This window comes from Taudactylus pleione, unplaced genomic scaffold (genome assembly GCF_031769625.1).
Source record: "Taudactylus pleione unplaced genomic scaffold, aTauple2 ptg000183l, whole genome shotgun sequence".
Taxonomy (NCBI): domain Eukaryota; kingdom Metazoa; phylum Chordata; class Amphibia; order Anura; family Myobatrachidae; genus Taudactylus; species Taudactylus pleione.
The window spans coordinates 10,503,390-10,521,116 of record NW_028284585.1 but is presented as its reverse complement, the minus strand read 5'-3'; the positions used below and the strand labels follow the sequence as shown (position 1 = coordinate 10,521,116).

Sequence of the window (17,727 nt, the reverse complement as noted above, 5' to 3'; positions counted from 1 at the left end):
AATTGTGGCCAAATTTGGGCAGAAATAAAAAACACTTGCACACTCTCCAGAGAGGTTACACCACAGTATAAGTGCTGAAACTCTGCTTCTGTAGTTTACTGAACTGTTAATTCCAGATTGTATCCAGAGCCGGACATCACTGTGGACGTCTCCCCCATTCCTTAGTACTCCATTGGTGGGCACGAATGACAGAAGTGACTTCTCTCACCACTAACAAAAGAGAAATTAAACTCTTAGGAATAATAGATGTATTTTCCATCTCAGACTACTCCTGCAAAGAAAGATGACCATACACGTTTGCATAGAAGTGCCTTCTATCTAGAGCAGCCAAACAAAACAATATTACTGGCTAGTATTACTGAATATGTAACACAAAATTAGGTCAGGGGGGCCTATTTATCAAATAATATTTGCGGGATACTGTAGCTGTAAATATTAAGGATCCCCCGAAAGTCTGAAGGAAATCCCTCCATTTTTGACAGCAGCTGCAGCCCCCAAAGGTTTCTATGGGGTCTGAGAACTGTCAGCTTTACCAAGCATTCCAGAGTTTGGCCCTGATAAGACAAAAGCCATCTCCAGATGGCATTAGCCTATTGTAGCCTAGGGGCTACTATTTTGCAAAATTCACCGGGAGAGGGTTTCTCCGGAAACCTCCCAGGCAATGGCCACTGTGCATGTGTGGTCTGCTTACCGCGCATGTATAGAAGGGCCCTGGGTTCCAATATAGAAGGTAATGATTACTTTGGCGATTATTTCACTTCTTTATACATTAAAGGGATAGGCTCCTTTCGGAGCCCCTGTCCCTACATGTGATTTTTAGTACATTCGGGGGAATGTGCCACGAACAGCGGTGATAAGAAATTCTAATTATTAGGTCTGAAACATTATAGTAAAAATGCCCCTAAATGTGAGCTTCCCATGTCCAAGACCCCAAAGTTTCAATAATACTCGTACCTAATAACAGTCTTTAAAAAAATAGGTGGAGTTATTTCTCGTACAGCCTACAAAGGGCCCAAAAATTGTTTTGGTTTAATCTTCTATTTCTATAATTTACTATGATTTCTAATATTGTGATTTTATTATTTTTCTTTTAGGCAATCAACTTTTATGACTGGAAAAATGGCAAAAAAAACCTGAACAGACTTTGCCACACTTGTCATCTTGTGAAGCCGCTGCGTTCTAAGCATTGTCGGGTTACAAACCGTTGCGTGTCACATTTCGATCACTATTGTCCTTATGTCTATAATGATGTTGGGCGCAATAATAGGTTTGGGTTTTATTTGGTTTATCCACATTATTTTTCTGTTACTTGTAACTGATTGTGAGTGTATGCATCTCATTAAATTCTTAACATCCTTCATTGATTTGTCATTCACAGTAATGCTGACCTGTAATAAAAATCAGGAAGCACTCAATCTGTTACATGAGTTAGAGTTGAAGCTGTAATGTATTTCCTCTTAGCATTATGTGAGGAACCAGCATAGGAGATAAAGCTTAATTATCTGTTTAATAGTGATAGCGATCAATGGCTTTGCAAAATTAAATATATTAGATATAGTTGGCATCATAATGGTAAGTTTGAATTCCATGTATGTGTGTATGGCAGTAAAACATAGGGCTTGTATAAATTTTAATTTAAGAACACAGTATAGCCATGTGACCTATATATATTCACCTAAAATACATCTGGTGGTCATATTTATGTGCGTAATAGCCATAGAAACTGCCTTGACACTTTGAGACCGAATCTGTGTTGGGAACAGAGCAAAACGTTGCACCTTTGTTTTAATGCCAGTTGGGGGGGGGCGGTGTGTGTGTGTGTTAAATACTGTCTGCTTTTGCATGTACCCCACAATACTGGGCAGCTTTATATTTATATAAATTTATATTTATATTTAAGCATACAATTACCTTGCTAAACAGCTGGATATCAGCGGATTGCCCAGATAATTGTAAAGTGTAATGCCGCGAGCGAGCAATAATTATCATTCTGTTGAACATGCTGAAATTGTCCAGCATGTCCAAAAGATATGATAATTAGTCAACCACATCTGGCACTGTATGCACTGCTGCAATACACTCCCAACATTTCTTCACAGGGTAGAATGGGTAAATCTGTGAAAGAACGCAGATATCGTGGCCACTGTGAAATATCTCACGGTACTCTGATTGCATTACCGCTGAGTCTTTGTACACAGCGGCAATGCGAAATTATGCTAATTGCGCAGGAGGGGTCTTGTGTAAATAGAGGTCTCCTGCCAGCTTCTGTGATTCGCTGTTGCATCGGAGGATGCAGCCATTGATCACTTACGTGAACATCAGCCACATGAGTAAACCTCAGTGTCTGCGTCAGAAGACGCAGACACTGGCCTTGGTATACCCAGAAAATGGGGCTAATACGCCCCTGTTTTCTGGGATGCTGGCTATCACCACCCCTTCCCTGCCCCCACATGTGACTCATGCTGCAACTCAGGGGGCACTGTGACCATCGTTGCAGACACAGATCGGCACATGCACAGTACAGATCCTGCACATGCTCTGATCGGCCACCATTGGAATTGTACGCAAACCAGTGGGAATCATAAACAGGCCCAATATCTGATGGTTTCAGTTTGTCAGATAAAATGTCTGACAGATATTTTATCTAACAGTGTATGCCCAGCATAACTTGCTTTTTTTGCTTTACCCCCAACTCAGAATCAGCACCTGTAAGTTAAAGATTTCATGTGGATAGAAATAGGAAACCAGGACATTTTATTGCCCTAATATAACATCCCGTTTAAGAAAAAGCCTTTGTGTTGTGTTATCTACGTAGCATAGCTCCTGGTAGCAATTTGTATAGAGAGAAAAAAAATCATAGCTCCAGTTAGTAACAGCGCAATGGTCATGCCGTGTGGACTTGGCTACCTTAAAACTGTGAGAAACTTCTGGTGATCAACATTAATATATTTTACAGTAAACAATCTGGAAAAGAGGAGGATAGAAACAGTTAGGTGATGAATGAATTTCTGATTAATGTTATAATAATATGTAGTGTCAATGTATAATATATATTTTCTCCACAGAGTGTTCTTCGTGGGGTTCCTGCTAAACATGTGCATCAGCTGCCTCATCGGTGTCTACCTATGTTGGAACTGGTTTAACATTGAAGGCCAAAGCCTATTAATTGGAACGGGCTTTCTGTTTCTTTCTATTATCGGATTTATTTCTGCTATGATGACTGGAATGTGTGTAAGTAGTTCCTTATGAGAAAGGGCATTGTGCCACAAAATACAATCATATAGGTCTATTAAACTTAACTAGTTAGTTTAATATTTAATGGTAATTATTACATTTAAAGAGTTTAATCATTAATGTATTGGTTTGTTAAAATATGACATTGAAGACACATACTGGTGTAGGTGGCCAACACAAGGCAACATTTTGTTTGGCTATTTGTTTAATTGATCAAACATTGGGTATGATGAGTCCATACATGAAAAAGTCTAAATCTAATACAACCGGATTGGTTTTCTGCATATTTGCGGTAATTTTTTTACCTAGAACTGCAGGTAGATCAAGCAGATATGCTTTACACTTATGTTAGTTCAGTGTTCAGATGAACAACTAGATTAAAGCTATTAATTTGCACATCTTGCTGACTGAACTTATTGCCATTTTGTATTCAGGCAACACTATCTTTTCCTAAGTATATCATCAACTATGTGTTATATAATTGTTCAATCTACATACTGTATACCCATAGTGCTAAAGGTTTGCTAGTAGGATCCCGACAGTCAGAATCCCGACAGATTTTTGTAAGTATTATAACCCTTACCCTAACCCTCCCCCTAATCCACCCCTCCTGCAGTCTAACCCTAACCCACCCCTCCCGCAGTCTAACCATAACCCACCCCTCCCGCAGTCTAACCCCCTAACCCACACCTCCCGCAGTCTAACCCTCCCCTTTCACGGCCTAATAACCCTAACTCTTCCCCTAGTGCCTAACCTTAAGCCTCCCCCTATCCTTAATACTTAACCACCACAATCTGTCGGTATTCTGACAGTCAGCATGCCACTGTTTGTAATGTGACCATCGACATCCTGACTGTTGGGATGCTGACTAGTGACTACTGTCAAATCTGAAGTGGGAAGTGGACCAGGACTGGGTGCAGGTAAATCCTTGTGAGCAGTTTCCTGATATTGAAACGAGGCTGGACACAGGGGGTACTTGTTCATGAATGTCTCTGCCTTTGCTGGATGATGTGGAGGATGGAGATCACAGGGAAAAGGGAACTAAACCCCACCGCGGCTCCAGAGATGCTGAGGAATGGGAACCTGGTACCGGTGCTGACTGGGAATGCAGGTGGAGGAGGCTCTGTAACGTAGCGCAGGTAGCAGCAGATTACCAGAACTAATCAGAGCACTGGCAGTGACACTATGAACTGGAGCTGGCAGCAAACAAATCTACCAACTAAGCACTGCAACTGGGACACTGGAGGTAAAGGAGACAAGGAGCAGAGAGAACTAACACACAGACTAGCTGTGTAAGACGTTGCCCGGAAACCTGAGAACTCCCAGGAAGTCCTTAAGTACCCAAGGCTGAATTGGCTGTCATAGCCCATGTCAATCAATCAGACTTGATTGACTCCTTCCTGACATGTGACCAAATCCAACATAGCAACGCCCAGCACCCGACAGTGTTTGCACCGACTCCCAGCCACAGCAGCTTCAACATGCCATAGACCCAGTGCTGCTTCTCAGGGACCTGCGCGCACATCACACTAACCACCAGCAGCCTGCACTCCTACCAGATTGACCCTGCCAGAGCGCCCGGACAGGTAAGTCCCGGACCCCATACGGTTCTCCAAATCAGCCAGTGACATTACCCCCTCCTTTTGGGGTGGCCTCTGGACACTCTCTGGGTTTTCTTGGGTTCCTGCGGACCAATAAGGGAGCATGGACATCGGAAGAGTTCACCCAGCAACGTTTCTCTGGACTATAACCCTTCCATTCTACCAAATACTGAAGGTGACCATAACGAAGACGGGACTCAAGGATCTTTTTCATTTCAAATTCAATTCTTCTTTTGGTGAGTACCTTAGGAGAACAAGGCAGAGTTTTGAGAATCCGATTCAGAACTAGGGACTTTAGTAACAAGATGTGAAAAGAATTGGGAATCTTGAGGTAAGAACTTAAGAAGGCAGTTTGAGCTTATAAGCAACCGGGTTCATAAATCCTTCTACTGGAAACGTTCTAATAAAACAAGGGGCGAATTTCATCGACGGCACTTGTATAGATGTAGGTTTCGAGTAGAAAGCCATACTTGGTCCCTTACTTTCAAACTTGGAACTGATCTTCTTTTATCCGCCCAATGTTTGTAACAGTAAGAAATTTTTTGCAATGTACAGTAGATTGAACTTTATTTCCAAATCTTGGAGAAGCACTGTAAGGAAGATATAACTGCTGGCAGATTGAAAGTTGGTAAACTTTGAAACTCGGGTACCCGTAGATGTGTGTAAAGAATGAAGTATGACCGATGGAGGAGTGGTAAGAACTATTGTGTGCAAATTCTGCTCAAAGCAGAAGATCCAACCACTTATTTTGCGAGGAAGATAGATGAATACAGAGAAATGTTTCCAGATCCTGGTTAACACGCTCTGTAACTCCGTTTGTCTGAGCATGATAAGCCATTGAGAACTTCAACTTAATTTGTAATGCTGAACACAGAGCTCTCCAAAATTTAGCTACAAATTGAACTCCACAATCGGAGACAATTTCAGAGGGTAGTCCATGTAAACGACAGATTTCAGAAATAAAATGCTGAGCCAATTCAGAAGCGGAGGGCAATTTCTTAAGAGGGACGAAATGGACCATTTTGGAAAATCGGTCTATAATCACCCAAATCGTGGTATATCCTCTAGAAGCCGGAAGGTCTGTTACGAAGTCCATCGCTAAATGTGTCCATGGATGGGTAGGATTTGATAAAGGTACAAGGTTACCAGCTGGAGTTTGCATGGAGGTTTTAAGCTGTGCACATTTAGTGCAAGATGATATGAATTCTGCTATGTCAGACTTCATAGATGGCTACCAATAAAAATGTTGTAAAAATTCTGTGGTTTTATGGATACCAGTGTGTCCATCAAAGCGGATGCATGCGCCCATACCAATAAATGCTTACATGGTCTGGAGCAACAAAGGTTTTACCAAGAGGCGGAGTAATTTTTGTGGCAGCAAAAACCCTGGGTTCTAGGACAGGAAGTTATCTTTGGGTTTCAGTAGGATTTTCTGGGATGATCGAGCGAGACAGAGCATCAGTCTTCTGATTCTGGGATCCTGGATGAAAGGTCAAGGTGAAATTAAATCATGTAAAAAACCTAGCCCATCAAGCCAAACTGTAATTTCGACATTGGATATTTTTCAGAAATAATAGATTCCTGTGGTCTTTGTAGATAGTGAGTGGAAAATTTGCTCCTTCAAGAAGATAACGCCACTCCTCCAATGCTAGTTTTTGACTGCAAGCAGTGCTTGCTCCCCTATGGCATAATTCTTTTCAGCGGGCAAAAACTTTTTCAGGAAGTATCCGCATGGGTTGAATTTATTATCCTCGAATGTTTGCGACAGAACTGCCCCTACTGCTTCAGAAGGGGCATTGACTTCCAAGAAAAAGGGTCTATTTACATCAGGCTGGCGTAATATCAGTGCAGTACTTAATGCTTGTTTAAGCAGCTGGAAGGTGGTCTCTTCTTCAGGGGACCACTGCGTGGGATTTGCTCCTTTACGTGTCAAAGCTGTAATTGGTGCTACTAGAGATGAGAAGCCTTTAATGAACTTGCAGTAGCAATTTGAAAATTCCAAAAATCTTTGTATCGCCTTCAAAGACATTGGCCATGACCAATTCAGGATGGCTTGCACCTTCTCCGGATCCATCTCTAATCCCGAGCCAGGGACTATATATCCCAGGAAGGGTATAGAGGTAACTTCAAATTGATACTTTTCCAGCTTGCAATACAAACTGTTCTTTCGCAATCTGTACAGAATTTCTCTTACATAATGCTGATGATCCTCTAAATTGGAAGAGTAAATTAGGATATCGTCGAGATAGATGACTACAGAGATGTAGAGTAAATCTCAGAAGATTTAGTTAACAAAACTCTGAAAAACTGCGGGAGTGGTGCTAAGACCGAAGGGCATGACCAGATACTCGAAATGTCCATCGCGAGTATTGAATGAAGTCTTTCACTCGTCTCCTGGGTGAATTCGGATGAAGTTATAGGCTCCTCGCAAGTCCAATTTAGTGAAAACTGTAGCTCCTTTTACCCGGTCAAATAGCTCAGTGATAAGGGACAAGGGATACCGTTTTTTTATTGTAATGTCATTTAACCCATGAAGAAGAACCCAGCACCTGCAGGTGAGGTAGATGGCTACATTTTCCTGGATATATTCTGACATCGCTTTAGTTTCTGGAATTGAGAGTAGGTAGGTTCGTCCACTTGGAGGAGTTTTTCCTGGCATCAACTCTATGGAATTGTCCCAACTCCTATGGGGAGGTAAGATATCAGCTCCTGATTTACAAAAAACATCTTTAAAATAGACGTACTGAGAGGGAAGTTGAGAAAGTTCAGATACTTTTATTTACAGGTTTCACACGCTGAAGACAGGAAGAATGATAAGAATTCCCCAAGACAAAATTTGCATTGACATCCAGTCAAATCGTGGACTATGCTTACTTAACCAAAGATAACCTAAAATAATTCTATGGGAGGTCTTTGGTATAACTAAAAGTTCTAATAACTCCACATAAAGAGCACCGACACAAAGTTGTAGCGGATGAGTCTGGTGAGTGACGATTCTGTTAAGGATGCGACTGCCATCAACCACATAGAGATAGCATGAGACAATGGCTGTACAGGAATTTGATACTTAGGACTTATTCAGCTGAAATTAAGTTCCTGGTCAGTCTGGAACCTAGAAGAGAAAGGACATTTTAGATCCTTGAGTCAGCTCCAATTCAACAGGTATAGAAGATTCAGATTTAGTTGGAGACAGTGACATTACTCCCAACCTAGTGTCTCCATGGCTGGTTAGGAGCAATAGTTTCCCGGTCGACGGGTACATGAGGCTTCCGAGGCTCGTTTAAGATCCTCCGAAATGTCGACAGAATCTGCCAACGGGATGAGCGCGTTCCCACAACGGTGAGACCCATTCCAGGGCTGGATCAGAGAGGAGTGGTACAACATAAGCGACTTTAGTTTTTGGAGAGGGGAAGTTAGCGTGCTGGAGTGAAAAATGGACGTCACACTGATTTAAGAATCCGCGGCACAATTTTGGATTTCCATCGAACTTGCTTGGGGGCGACAGGTGGAGATGTGACGGAGAGGTAGTTATGGCAGGACTGATAGGAGACCCAGGCTGAGGACTGGATGTAGCAGGCATGCTGACCATGACAAGGGAGGCTTGCAGAGTGTCCTGTCGTTGAGACATCTCTTGCATAAATTGACCCAGCTGACGGTGAGAAAGTTCAAGACCTTCTAAACGACTGGCAATACTCTGCAACAGGTCTGCTCTGGAATCCTGATCACTAGCCGAATCCATGTGGCCAGTGCAAACTGTCAAATCTGAAGTGGGAAGTGGACCCGGACTGGGTGCAGGTGTCCTTGTGACCAGTTTCCTGATATTGGAACGAGGCTGAACACAGGGGGTACTTGTTCATGAATGTCTCTGCCTTTGCTGGATGATGCATAGGATGGAGATCACAGGGAAAAGGGAACTAAACCCCACCAGGTATGCAGAGCGTGGCTCCGGAGATGCTGAGGTATTGGAACCTGGTGCCGGTGCTGATTGGGAATGCTGGTGGAGGAGGCTCTGTAATGAAGCGCAGGTAGCAGCAGAGATGAGAAAAGCAGAGCACTGCCGCTATGAACTGGAGCTGGCAGCAAACTAATTCACCAACTGAGCACTGCAACTGGGACACTGGAGGTAAACAAAACAAGGAGCACAGAGAATTAACACACAGTCTAGCTGTGTAAGACATTGCACTGACAACCTGAGAACTCCCAGGAAGCCCTTAAGTACCCAAGGCTGGAGCTGGATTGGCTGTCAGAGCCCATGTCAATCATTCAGACTGGATTTGCTCCTTTCTGACATGTGACCAAATCCAAGATGGCGATGCCCAGCACACGGCAGTGTTTGCACAGACTCCTAGCCACAGCAGCTCCAACATGCCAGAGACCCAGTGTTGCTTCTCAGGGACCTGCCGCCACATCACAATAAACTACAGCAGCCTGCACCCCCGCCTAATGGACCTCGCCAGAGCACCCGGACAGGTAAGTCCCGGACCCCACGCGGTCCTCCAAAGCAGCCCGTGACAACTACATCTCAATTTATCAAACCAGTCAGACTCTAGTTATTATTTTCTAGAATGTATTAGACACATGATAGCTAGAATGTAATTGCTATGGGCAACATCTTTGCTTCCCCATTTTTTAAGGTTTGGTAAATATTCCCCCAAGTTTCTAGTTAGGCAAAATGTGCTAGTTAGGCTGCAGAAGCCACAGACAGGCCCCTGTAGAGCCTGTACACTGGGCAATAACAGTTGTATTATTATTATTTTTTTTTTATGTTGTTTGGTTTATGCATACTCTCAATTTTACAGGGATTGAACAAAAACATGCACTATAGAGTAAAACAGCTCAACATTTTGGCATTTTCCTGCATAGGTCACTTTCTGCAATGTCTTTGAGATGGCTCTGAATGTATTTTGTTCTGCTTTTTCATGATGTGTTGGACTTAAGAATTATATTATTTTTTATCTCTTACAGTAGTCATAATATAAGAGTTACTTTAAACGAGGTTTCCACTATATTTAAGAACTTTAACAAATCCTCCCTACTCAATGATACCACTTCCCTCATCACATTCCTTCCTTACAATAGTACTATGTACTATTGTAAGGAAGGAAGGAGAGCTTATAAATATCTTAATTCAAGTAGGAAAAAATTTTGAATCTAATGTATAGGGCTACTTAACTTAAAATACAATCTGATATATAAAAGAGTTACTAATAAAATCCACAATGTTAGAACACTTTAATAAAACTTAATATATTTCAGATAAAGTTTATTGGACTGATAACAGAGAATACTGAAAAATGCTGTCAAACCTCTGAAAATACAGTTTGCAGAGGTTTGAGTGCATTCTCCATATGCATCAAGCTCTAGAAAGCGAAACTTTCTCGAACTTGACCCGTTAAGCAACACCATTTACAGATAGAAGCCTATGGACTTCTTTCCACATACAGCGCCTTGCAAAAGTATTCTCCCCCCTTTGCATTTTTCATGTTTTGTTGCCTCACGACCTGGAATCAAAATGGATTGTTTGAAGGTGTGCATCATTTCATTCACAGAACATGCCTACAACTGTGAATTTGCGTTTTTATTATATTGTGAATCAAACAACATTTAGGACAACATAACAGAAAACTTCAGCGTGCCATAACTATTCACCCACCTAAAGTCAGTACTTTGTCGAGCCACCTTTTGCGGCAATTTCAGCTGCAAGTCGCTTTGGATAAGTCTCTATGAGCTTGCCACATCTTGCCCCTGGGATTTTTGCCCATTCCTCTAGGCAAAACTGGACGGTTTCCGCTTCTGAACAGCAATCTTCAAGTCTGACCACAGATTCTCAATTGGATTGAGATCTGGGCTTTGACTAGGCCATTCCAACACATTTAAATGTTCCCCTTAAACCACTCGTGTTGCTTTAGCAGTATGCTTCGGGTCATTGTCCTGCTGAAAGGTGAACCTCCGTCCCAGTCTCAAATCACAGGCAGACTGAAACAGGTTTTGCTCAAGAATATCCCTGTATTTAGCACCATCCATCTTTCCCTCTACTCAAATCAGTTTCCCAGTCCCCGCTGCTGAAAAATATCCCCACAGCATGATGCTGCCACCACCATGTTTTACTGTGGGAATGGTGTTCTTGGGGTGATGGGATGTGTTGGGTTTGCGCCAGACATAGCATTTTCCTTGGTGGACGAAAAGTAACATTTTAGTCTCATCTGACCAGAGCACCTTCCTCCATACATTTGGGGAGTCGCCCACATGCCTTTTGGCAAACTCAAATCGTGTCTTCTTATTTTTATCACTAAGTAATGGCTTTTTTCTGGTCTCTCTTCCATAAAGCCCAGCTCTATGGAGTGTACGGCTTATTGTTGTCACATGCACAGATACACCAGTCTCTGCTGTGGAACTCTGCAGCTCCTTCAGGGCTACCTTTGGTCTCTGTGCTGTCTCTCTGATTAATGCCCTTCTTACCTGGTCTGTGAGTTTTTGTGGGCGGCCCTCTCTTGGCAGGTTTGTTGTGGTACCATGTTCTTTCCATTTGATGATGATGGATTTGATGGTGCTCTGGGGGATCATCAAAGATTTGGATATTTTTTTATAACCAAACCCAGAATTGTACTGCTCAACAACTTTGTCCCTGACTTGTTTAGAGAGCTCATTGGTCTTCATGGTGTGATGCCTCTTGCTTAGTGGTGTTGCAGCCTTTGGGGCCTTTCAGAAAAGGTGTGTTTATACTGACAGATCATGTGACACTTAGATTTCACACAGGTGGACTTCATTTCACTAATTATGTGACTTCTGAAGGTAATTGGTTGCACCAGAACTTTTGAGGGGCTTCATAGCAAAGGGGGTGATTACATATGCACATGCCAATTTTCAGAATTTTATTTATAAAGATTATTTTTTATATAGATTTTTCTAATTTCACTTCACTAAATTAGACTATTTTGTACAGATTCATCACATAAAATTCAGATAAAAAAAAAAATAACTTACAGTTTGTAATGTAACAAAAAAAGGTAAAAAGCCAAGGGGGTGAATACTTTTGCAAGGCACTGTAGTTCCCTGAGAGGGATCCAATCGGATCCATGCCAGTGTCTCCCGCAGCTAGTGCATGCGCAGAAGGACTCCTGGGTTCTAAACCCGGAAGTCCTTATATCGCAAAGGTAAACATTTATAGGGAGAGCTGTCCTTCGTGATTTTAGCCACAATTGTACAAGCAGATGGCATTACTAAACACCACTTTACTTGCAATCAATTGCTGGATGTATTGCATGCAAAATTTGATGCTTGATGCATCCTGCCCTATGTGTGTACAGGTTTGTAGATGTAGCAGAGTTCCAGTACACACCAGCAGATGCCCTGAGACAAACAGTAGAGTAGATTTAGTGGTGTTATATGAGATACAGTTGTACTCACTCACACTGGTTTTATTGAGCGGAGCTTATTCTGCATGCTTGTTCTGCATATCAACTTCCAACTCTATAACTTCCACTGTTTCTTTGAATATAACATCTCTCAACTTGACAAGCTTTCTGGTAGTTGGATTCCATAATCTGTAACCTTTATTTTCATGGCAGTAGCCAAGCATGATGTACTTTACTAAATTTGAATCCATCTTGAGGCTTCTTTCTTTTGGTATACGTACATAGGCTGTACTTTCAAAAGTTCAGAGATGCTTTACAGTTGATTTTCTCTTTGACCATGCTTCAATAGGTGTTATGTCCTTTAGGGCAACTGTAGGAGAACAGTTTTTGTGATTAACTGCTGTGGACACGGCCAATGCCCAAAACTGATTGTCTAGACATGCATCCCTTAGCAAACATCTTGCTTCTCCATTAGTTTACAGTTTGCTCATTCACTTACACAATTTTGCTCAGGAGTATAGGCATTGGTCAACTGATGCTCTATTCCATGTTATCTCAAGAATAATTCCACTTCTGTGTTTATTCTCCACCTATTATTATATTTATTCTCCACCATTATCAGATTTCAGGGTCTTGAGTCTGTGACCGCTTTGATTTTCTAACCGTCTTTTGTAGTCTACAATTTCCTTTGCTACTACAGATTTCTCTCTGATAAAGTATATGTGTGTCATTCTTGTGAAGTCATCTATAAACATTACAAAGTATCTTTATCCACTTACTGGCATTACTTCCATTGGACCACACACATCTGTATGCACTCTCAAGTGGTGCTGTAGGTCTGCTTCCTAAATTGGGAAATGGCAGACAACTTTGTTTTCCTGATATACAGCTCACACATACAGGTTTCTTTGCATTAGTCACTGACATTCCTGTGACCATCCCGTTCAGTAGTACAATAGCTGACACCTTGTGCCTGTAGCTATAATGGTCCCTTTCCTATTTTGCACAATACACTTTCCTTTAGCGAAGTGAACTCTTTGGTCTCTGTGTTCTAGGGCACTGATGGCTATAAGATTTGTTCCCATTCCTGGTACATAAAGTGTGTCTTGGATATCTGTGACTTTAATTCTAGTTCCAACTTTCTAACAAGCTTTAATTGTTCCTACTTTTGTAGCTGTAAGCACTTGATAGTCAATCACTTTAATTGTGATAGGGTCACATTTGGATAACTTGGTGAACCATTTCTCATGGCAGCTGAAATGGCTTGTTGCACCTGAATTAATGTACCAACAATCTTTTCTGCGGTTATCTGTAACACTCAGGGCTGATTCATAATTGCCATTGTATTTCTTGCTTTGTAATGAATTCAAACAATTTGACTTGCACTCAAATGCTTTGTGATTTATCTTGTGACAATTGTAGCACTTGAATTTTAATGTTTCTATATTTTTCACTTTTTGTGTGTAATGCAGTACTCTGAGTTCTTGATACACATGACATACGTTCTTGGAACTGTAACAACTGTGTCTGTGGGTAACTTTTCTGCGTTTGCCTCCAATGCCACAACTAGGAAGTCAAACTCAGGAGTTAAATTGCTGTAGCAATCTCTTCATCATCTACTTTTACTCCAACAGACAATAGTTGCTGAGAAACAGACATCATTTTGTCAATGTAATCATTCATACTGCTACATTCATATAACTCAGTATTGTATAATACAAGTGGGTGGGTCGGGGGGGTGGCTGCCCAGACGGAGGAGTTCCCATGGGAATGCCTACCATTTGGGGCGACCCCACTGACATCACATCAGCTCTGTTAGAGCCGAAAGCTCTCCGGGGCTTGCGGCCACGAGACCCTACCACAAGGGTCTCGTCGCAAGCCTGATGGTCGCGATGGTCTTGACCATCGCGACCATCATCCTGGCTGCTCGCATTAGCTGTGGGTGGCAACCCACAGCAATGCGAGCGACCAGGAGGCCGCTCCATAAATAAAAAGAAAGACACCCTAATTCAGAGCGAGCACTCTGTCAGAGCGTCCGGCTCTGAATCAGGGCCAGAGTACACATGTTGCTCTACACTTAAGCCTATGATACCCATGGCTCTTTCTATACCATCTGGGCTTGGATCTGTACCTGGGTCTACTGTGACCTTCCACAACTTTTCATGCTTTAATTGCATTTCATAGTAAATTACCAGGTTGTATAGTTTTCTGCACCTTTTAGCTTGATAAACCCCATTATGTGTGTAGTTTCACATGCTACTCATAAACATATCTATGCAGCTTCTGTGCTGTCACACTGCACTGGAAACACTCTGTGCTGTCCTCACTCTGTGTCTTGTAGCAGTTGGTGTCTTCAATGTATACTTAATACTTGTGTGCCTGGGCCCATAGCCTGTTGGACATATGTGTTTACAGGATTGTAGGTGTATCAGAATTCCAGTACACACCAGCAGATGCCCTGAGACAACAAACAGCCCAATTGCTTAACCAGTGGAGTGGTTTTATTAGTGTTATATGAGATACAGCCATACTCACTGTTATACACTGGTTTGATGGAGTGGAGCAAGGTGATATACAACTCACCAGTTAGTGAGTGTATCTGGTGACCGGCTACCAGTACAGAGATGCTGGTAGGTGTTGTGGATGGCGGTAATACCGGGGTCTCCATGGAGCAAAGTGGTAGACAACTGTCTTCCACTGTGGCACTCAACACAGTGACAAGATGGCAACACGTATGGGCAGTAGCTAAGTCTGGCAACCATCTTGGATCAGGAAATAAAGCCTCACTGGAGGAAGAAAATGGGGTGTGCACAGTAGCGTTCTCCACTTTCAATTACAAGATCATAAAACTTGCATCCATTGCCTATACCCATGGGAAGTGTGCTAGGTGAACACTCATGAAAACGTAGCCTGCAATATCACTAAGGCACTCCTCAGTAATTGGCCACATTCTCATGATTATTGGTTCTGTTAACTAAAAGGAAATATTTTTTTAATTTTCTCAAATTCAGGTGTTCCCAAACTGTCCTCAAGACACCCTAACAGTCCACATTTTAAAGATAACCATGCTTGTACACAGATAGTATAATCAAACTGACTAAGGTTCTAATTAAGTCACTTGTACTTAACCATGGGTATCCTTAAAACCTGGACTGATAGGGTGCCTTGAAGATCGAGTTTGGGAACTGCTTCACTAATTCCTAGTCAATTGATGTATAGGAGCCCATTAATTAATGATCGCTTTTGCAATGCGGTCAGAGCATGTCAGTACCGCCCATGATCACAGTGCAAAATGCGATCATAACGGCTGGATGTATCATCCGGTACATGCAGGGACATGGGCTCCGAATGGAGCCCGTCCCTCCGATGTCTCCAGAGAGCTGCCGGCCAGTGCTGAGGCTGCTGCGCATGCACAGTCCCGGTGACTGGCAGCCATTGCCAGGGGAGGGTTGCGGAGGAACCTTCCACCAGCTAATTATGCGGTGTGTAGCCATAGGCTACAGCGGCTAACGCCATCTTCAGATGGCATGAGCTGAGGGGGCCAATATCAGGAATGCATCCCATTCCGGATATTGGTAAATCTGGCAACATTGCGGCTGCCTGATACCTGCTGCGGTCCCTCCTTAATACGTAAGGGAGATACTTAATATTTAAGGTAAACAGGTGTTTTCGGGGATTTTACCTCAAATATTCAATGATAAATTGTCCATTGAACCCTAGTCTCCTTGTGTCATTTGATCTTCAGTTTATCCATACTGCAGGGCTGAATTTGGAAAGTACTGTTCACTATTTTAGACAGACATGCAACGGCACTTGACAAACCAGTAACATGACCAAAATATTCCACACATTCCATAGAAGTGTAAATAAAAATAAGCGGTTTGGCTAACAAAATAAACAGCAATGTTCAGAGCCAAACATCATGGTGGCACATCTGAAATGAATTCTACCCTTAATGTGTTGTCCAGGTAGAATCACGCTGTCTGTGTCTGACTGCAAGGAATATTTGATTGATTACTTTTTCAATTTTTTATCTTTAGGTTTATATGGCAGCTGTGAACATAACAACTAATGAAAGGATGAATGCGAAAAAGTATACTTACCTTATGGATGAGAGGGGAAAGTTTTTCAACCCATTTAACAGAGGACTTCTCTTGAACATCCTGGAGTTTGTCCATCTCATACCACCACTTTCTGAAGACAAAATTAAGAGGAAGGAAGTGAATGAAATCTAGGCCCAGTATTGTAAAGACCTACCAAAGTTTACAGGATTTTATATACATTGCTATTTATGCAGATACATTTTTATTGCATTTTTCAAGTAAATAATTTTAATATGACAAAAATATACTAAGTGTTCTTTTTATTGTCTTTTTTTTCCACACAGTTGAGGTTTTCAGTATAGTTTTTAGGATAGCACAATTAATTTATTCAAATACACTGCACAATAATAAAATCGTCTTTTAAGGCATTTCTCCTTCAGGGTCTATAGATTGCATATATAGGGGTAAATTTACTTAAGTGAGAGTTTTTAGAAGTGAGTATTAGAGGAGATGTTGCCCATAGCAACCAATCAGATTGTAGCTATTATCTTCTAGAAGGTGCTAGTTAAATGTTAAGTAGAATCTGATTGGTTGCTATGGGCAACATTTCTTCTAAAACTCACTTCTAAAAATTCTCACTTTAGTAAATTTACCCCATAGAGTGTATGTTAGGAATAAAACCATTTAATAATCAAATCACCAAGTAATTTTATTATAATACTCATGACCTTTCTAGCTGCACAAAAATTTTTTAAAACTAATTTTTATCAAATCTGCCCACTCCTATACAGTCCTGTTGTCAATTTGTATTGAAAATAAATTAAAAAACAGATTATGTTTTTTATTTTTTTTGGCAAGGATGCATACCTCCCAACTGTCCCGCTTCCAGTTTTTCTGGGACTGTCCCGCTGTCCCACCCACGGGCCGCAGTGTCCCGCGGTGGGGGGGAAGTTGGGGAGAGCAGTGGGTGTGCAGGAGGAGAAGAGATGCACGGCATCTGTTCTCACGTGTACGGGCTGCCCAGCATCTCGTAGAGTGCTGGGCACGCCCCCAAAATGACGAAAACGGGGGAAGCCGTGAGGCTCCGCCCTGGTTTCCATAAGCTCCGCCCAATTCCGCATAAGCCATGCCCCTTTTCCTTCGGCGCGCGTCCTGTCCCTCCTTCCCATCATCAAATGCTGGGAGGTATGAGAATGTGTGTCCTAGGAGCAGGGAAGATGTGATTATAATGTTTAAACAACAAACTACAAAAACATAATTTTTCTTTTGATTTCATAACCTACAAACATAAACAGTAGAAAAGATTATTGCTACCCACAATTATCAAATATTATCGTAATTTTAAATCCATAATTGTTTTCTCACATTTATTTATTATAACAGGTCATGTCTGGTTTAGTCATATTACTAACCTATCCTTAACCTATATACTGCAAGCTATATTAAAAAAAAAAAGATTTAACTTCATAAATGATGAGCCGGTCCTGGGCATTG

General features: G+C 41.8%; 1 protein-coding gene across 1 annotated transcript in view; it reads left to right on the top strand.

Annotated features, from left to right (window-relative positions):
• The window catches only part of LOC148519782 (uncharacterized), a 75,268-nt gene extending 58,743 nt beyond the window's left edge, over positions 1 to 16,525 (top strand). The window contains exons 8-10 of the mRNA XM_088476128.1: positions 1,095 to 1,267; positions 3,066 to 3,231; positions 16,231 to 16,525. Coding sequence (XP_088332254.1) covers positions 1,095 to 1,267; positions 3,066 to 3,231; positions 16,231 to 16,425 — 534 coding nt within the window. The 3' untranslated portion in view covers positions 16,426 to 16,525. The remainder of the gene's footprint in view (positions 1 to 1,094; positions 1,268 to 3,065; positions 3,232 to 16,230) is intronic.
• The last annotated feature ends 1,202 nt before the right edge of the window (positions 16,526 to 17,727 follow it).